General features: G+C 39.5%; 1 protein-coding gene across 3 annotated transcripts in view; it reads left to right on the top strand.

Annotated features, from left to right (window-relative positions):
* Nucleotides 1–916, top strand: part of cul2 (cullin 2) — a 59,783-nt gene extending 58,867 nt beyond the window's left edge. For all 3 annotated transcript variants that reach the window (XM_087309017.1, XM_087309018.1, XM_087309019.1), the window contains exon 21: nucleotides 175–916. In XM_087309017.1, the coding sequence (XP_087165143.1) occupies nucleotides 175–306 (132 nt within the window). In that variant the 3' untranslated portion in view covers nucleotides 307–916. The remainder of the gene's footprint in view (nucleotides 1–174) is intronic.
* Nucleotides 917–6,000: the final 5,084 nt, after the last annotated feature.

The raw sequence follows: 6,000 nt of genomic DNA, 5'->3' as shown, positions 1-6,000 counted from the left end.
TATTTTTATATTGATGTAAACTTCTTTCTTCTTTACAAAAAAGAAGCTGCTTATATTCACAGAACTGTGTTTAAACCCCTTATCAAAGTGTTTTTTGCATAATAGGTCACCTTCAGTGTGTTATCCCAAATACAGACATCCATTAATTTCTTGGTGTGCTTTCTATGCTTTCAGGTAATCAACCAATCCAAAGCGAGATTCAACCCAAGTATCAGCATGATCAAGAAGTGCATTGAAGTTCTTATCGACAAGCAGTACATCGAGCGAAGCCAGAGCTCTGCGGATGAGTACAGCTATGTGGCATAAAACCATATTAATTTAATAAACGACAAAAGAAAAGCGCCGTAAAGCGAGAACGGTAAACGTTTGTTTTATTTTCGGCTCCGGCACTCAACCAACGGATTGAATCGGGACTCTGTGCCTCCATCTTTGTTCAAAAAAAAGGGCCTCCGAGTAGCTGGACAGTCATTAAACAAACCCCAATCCTTCCCTCTTCTGATTTTAAGCTGTTTACATCACCAGTGCCACGCCGAGCGCGTCTTGAGAAAAGAGAAATGCCTATAGCTGTCGAGCGTTAAAGGATTATACATTTTTAGACGTAACCGTACAAGAGAAAGCGAGCGAATGAAATGCATCACATAGAAGCGAACCAAGTCAACGGCCGGATAAATCCAACCACGCTTTCTTTTCTCACATTGCAGTTGTTGTGTGTATTTTTTTTAATGTATCAAAGTAAAAAAAAAAAAAAAAAACGGAAATATTGTAATAAAACCGGTATACTGATAATTGCATTTACTTTCAAGATATTAAACGGGAAAAAAACACAAAAAACAAATATGAGGTGACAAACATGATTCTGCTGCTTGTCAAATAAACAAATAAAAAACATACTTTTTCGTAAATGTTTTAAGAAGGATGACTTTATCACGAGTAGTCTTTTATTTTATTTTATTTTAAAGCATTTTTCTGAATTCATGTCTGAAACATCATATTTAAGATCATTTTAAGTGGAAATTTGGAATAAGCGGAGGCTGTTTTCATGGTGTATGTCAGAAAATTGTGTGAAAAGTCCCTGTCACCTATCCAAGTTTTAGGAAGAACAAATAATAAGTGGACTTCTAGTTGATCATTTGGTATCAGAAGTGGACTATATGAAAGGCAAAGGCCTCTAGATTACGCTTATTTTACCAAATAAATATGATCATGCTTTTTTTAATTATTTAACAAGGACAGTAAGGTCTGACTCTGCTTAGACTAAAGTCTCATCACTGAACAGAAATAATGTCCAGTATAGAATATAAAGTCCTGCTGCAGTGGAGACAGAATGAATATTGTGTCTGACTCCATCATGAGCTTGGAGGACTGCATCCATACATCTCTGCACTGACTCAAATCACTGATTACAGGGCGTCCGCAAGGTGCTAAATTGTCTTAAATCTCAAAATCTAAATTTTAGGCCTTAAAAAAGGTCTTAAATCTTCTTAAATATTGTGCTGTCTGTATCAAATCTTTTCTAAGCAGGTCTTAGTCTTCCTTTGTTCATGTATTGCTACCCAATCTGGCCAAATCCTATACAGTCACCAACAATCCATTTCAAGAAAACTCTTAACTTTTTATTTAAAATGGTCATTTTTAACTCTTTTTATCATAATGAATTAATTGTTTTCCTTACAATAGTATTTAAAAGTGCTCCGTGTGTTTACTGCTGAGGACACCGACCTGGACAGATTGTTGTGCATAGACTTATTTAACTGTAGGTTTTAAAACTTTTAAAACATTTGTTCATTTTTTTATTATTATTTTAAAGAAAGTACATTAAAATATGCTGCTAAGAAATATCTTAAATATTTTAATTATTTATTATTGTATTAAATGTATTAAATAATAATAACTTTTTTGATAGGGCAAATAAGTGTTTTTTTTTATTTTATTTATTTATTTTTATCTGGGCCATTTGAAAAATACCTTAGCCTTTAGCCCTATATGAGTCTTAAATTTCATTCATAATGGTCTTACAAATGTTTTAAATTTAACTTGGTGAAATGTGCAGAAACCCTACATTGATAAAGTCATTTGGAATGGCAAAGAAAACATTCTTGCAGGGCTCCAAAAGTTGATAGATTCATCTTCAACGCCTCCTCCTTCATTTACCCCGGACATGCTCAATAATGTTCATGTCTGGTGACTGGGCTGGCCAATCCTGGAGCACCTTGACCTTCTTTGCTTTGATGTGGAAGCTGAAGTATGAGAAGGAGCGCTATCCTGCTGGAGAATTGTCCCTCTCCTGTGGTTTGTAATGTAATGGGCAGCACAAATGTCTTGATACCTCAGGCTGTTGATGTTGCTGTCCACTCTGCAGATCTCTCCCCATACTGAATGTAACCCCAAACCATGCTTTTTCCTTCACCAGTTGCTCTTAGAACTGGGATCGACGACAAGACTTTAGTCAGGTAGTGTATATTTTTTCATCTTTACCAGCTAATTAGATATACACAAATTATTTTGTGTTTTTGTGGATGGAAGGCAATAAAAAAAAACATATGCCAGAGTAATTGGTGGTTCATTCCACTGTGGTGACCCTGATAAATCGGACAAAGCTTAAGGATAGTGGATTTTATGTTTCTGATCTGAATGTGCCCGAATTATGACTCCATAACTCCCCAATCTTTCTTTTAATGTGCCAAAATATTCCAGTTTGATCTTCCAGTTAGTCAAAAGAGCTTTTATCGGCTAGATAAGATTATTCTAGTGAGCCAAGCTGTTATCTTTTAACTCTTATGTGTACTGTTCAAACTGACTACCTTTTCGTTATGTTAGTGGCTGTTTTTTTTCCCCGTTGACTTCCATTATAACCACATTTTTTAAATAGCATAGTCTTGATACCATGTAATCATGCATTATTTATTATTGGTGGTTCTCCCTGTTGGGAAGAGGTTTTGTACTATACTATGCAGATTATAGTGTGCATTAATACACTTACTGTGTTTACTGTGTTCTGAGAGCTAAGAAGCTTATATTGATTTTTCTCAGGCATACCAAGGTAGGTTTTACCTCTTCACAACAGGGAAAACCAGCAACAATCGAGAATGCTTGATTATATGGTGTCATGAGTTGCTATTAAAGAAATGTGATTACAATGGAAGTCAATTGGGCAAAAACAGCCCCCAACATAATGAAAGGGTAACCAAATTGCATAGTGTATTGTTGAGTTTTGTTTTAACTATTCAAAGTAATTTCCCAAAATATGTGTCAAAATAAGTTTTGTCAGCAAAAACCATCCTATTTGCTGAAACACAGAGATAGTTGAGGCCAAATTAAACCTCAAAAATCACCCCAGAGTGGATAGAAACATCCCCAACAGCACACAAGGGTTAATCTTAAAAACCTGTCACCATTCACTGCCATTATATGAATCACCAAGCACCACAGATTCAGCTCAAAATCTTCTTTAATTTTGTACTGAAGAAAAAAGGTCACCTTCATCTTGGATGACCTGTGTTTTTTTTTTTTTTTTTTTTATTGTTTTGGCTTTATGAGCATCCCTTAATTGTAAAAAAAAAAAATCAGTTTGTTTTTGTTATGAAATCACCCTCATATTGCATTGCAGACGTAATATGTATCTTATGAATGTGCTAGCTGTTATACACTCACCGTCCACTTTACTTGTTGGACCCCTTTTGCCTTTAGAACTGCCTTAATCCTTCAAGGCAGAGATTCAACAAGCTACTGAAAATATTCCTCAGAGATTTTGCTCCTTATTGACATGATAGCATCACACGGTTGCTGCAGATTTGTGAGCTGCACATCCATGATGCCAATCTCCCGTTCCACCACAATAATGCTCTATTTGATTGAGCTCTGGTGACTGTGGAGGTCATTTGAGTACAGTGAACTCATTGTCATGTTCGAGAAACCAGTCTGAGATGATTGAGCTTTATGACATGCTGCGTTATCCTGCTGGAAGTAGCCATCAGAAGATGGAGACACTGTGCTCATAAAGGGATGGACATGGTCAGCAGCAATACTCAGGTAGGCTGTAGTGTTGACACCATGCTCAGTTGGTACTAATGGACCCAAAGTGTGCAGAAAATCTCCCCCACACCATTACACCACCACCACCAGCCTGAACCACTGATACAAGGCAGGATGGATCCATGCTTTCATGTTGTTGATGCCAAATTCTGACCCAAATGTGTGAGCAGAAATGGAGACTCATCAGAGCAGGCAACGTTTCTCCAATCTTCTATTGTGCAGTTTTGGTGAGTCTGTGTGAATTGTAGCCTCAGTTTCCTGTTCTTAGCTGACAGGAGCGGCACCCGGTGTGCTCTTCTGCTGCTGTAGCCCATCCGCCTCAAGGTTGGACGTGTTGTGTGTTCAGAGATGCTCTTCTGCAGAGCTCGGTTGTAACGAGTGCTTATTTGAGTTTCTGTTGCCTTTCTATCAGCTGGAACCAGTCTGGCCATTCTCCTCTGGCATCAACCAGGTATATGCGCCCACAGAACTGCCTCTCACTAGATATTTCCTTATTTCCGAACCATCCTCTGTAAACCCTAGAGATGGTTGTGCATGAAAATCCCAGTAGATCAGCAGTTTCTGAAATACTCAGAGCAACCCGTCTGGCTCCAACAACCATGCCACGTTCAAAGTCACTTAAATCCCCTTTCTTCCCCATTCTGATGCTCAGTTTGAACTTGATCGTCTTGGCCATGTCTACATGCTTAAATGCATCGAGTTGCACAATGATTTTGTTGTATAATATTGATGGATGTTAGACTGACACCTATTTGCGTGGTTGAAGCATTACACGAATGTCATCTGTAATTTATTACACGTCTAAAAAGCCAATACCATGGCAAAATCCCAGAAATGAGCCGCATTCCAGCTCCATCATCCTTAGTAAATGTTTTTTGGTAACACTTTACACAGCAATAAGGTTACTGGTTCGAGTCCCGACTGTGTCAGTTGTGTTTCTGTGTGGAGTTTGCATGTTCTCCCCGTGTTAGCGTGAGTTTCCTCTGGGAGCTCCTGTTTCCCCCACAGTCCAAACACATGCACTATTGGGGAGTTGATGAACTAAATTGGCTGTGGTGTACGAGTATATGGGTGTTTTCCAGTATTGGGTTGCAGCTGGAAGGGCATTCGCTCTGTAAAACATGCTGGAATAACTGGCGGTTCATTCCACGGTGGCAACCTCTGATAAATCAGGGACTAAGCTGAAGGAAAATGAATGAACTATTGAAGTCCCTGCTGAAAAATCCAGCTTAAACCAGCCTAGGCTGGTTGGCTGGTTTTAGCTGGTTAACCAGGCTGGTTTTAGAGGGGTTTTGGCCATTTCCAGGCTGGTTTCCAGCCATTTCCAGCCTGGTCTTAACTGGTCAGGCTGGAAAATGACCAGCCAAATCAAGCTAAAACCAGCTTGACCAGCCTGGTTTAGGCTGGATATAGCTGGTTTTGGCTGGACTCCCAGCTTGGCTAGGCTGGTCAAGCTGGTTTTAGCTGGTCATCTCCCAGCCTGACCAGCTAAGAGCAGGCTGGAAATGGCTGAAAACCTGCCTGGACGTGGCCAAAACCCCTCTAAAACCAGCCTGGTCGACCAGCTACAACCAGCCAACCAGCCTAGGCTGGTTGAAGCTGGATTTTTCAGCAGGGGTAATACACTTTATCTGCTTCTTCATTGTATTTTGAAGTGACTCCCGGTCCTCCAGATGAGCTTCAGGGATTCGCTATCCTGGGATTCACTCTAAGCAAATCTCTCTCAGCAGCGGTTATTCACGCCTAATGAGAGCCACGTGGAGAAGTCTGACCAGATCAACATGTCTACAGTGAGTGTGTCATCAGAAAAACATCCCCCTACAATATACATCACCTTACGTAAGCCTGACATTTCGCAGATTCACACATGCCAAGTCACTGCATGCTGAAGAAGGTCAGATATCTTCATTACAAGCGATTACAGGACAAGAACTGAATAATTTCACCACAAGGGGGCGTCATGCATTA

Source organism: Danio rerio, chromosome 24, assembly GCF_052040795.2.
Source record: "Danio rerio strain M-AB ecotype USA chromosome 24, GRCz13ab, whole genome shotgun sequence".
NCBI lineage: Eukaryota > Metazoa > Chordata > Actinopteri > Cypriniformes > Danionidae > Danio > Danio rerio.
This window is presented reverse-complemented; position numbering and strand designations above follow the sequence as displayed.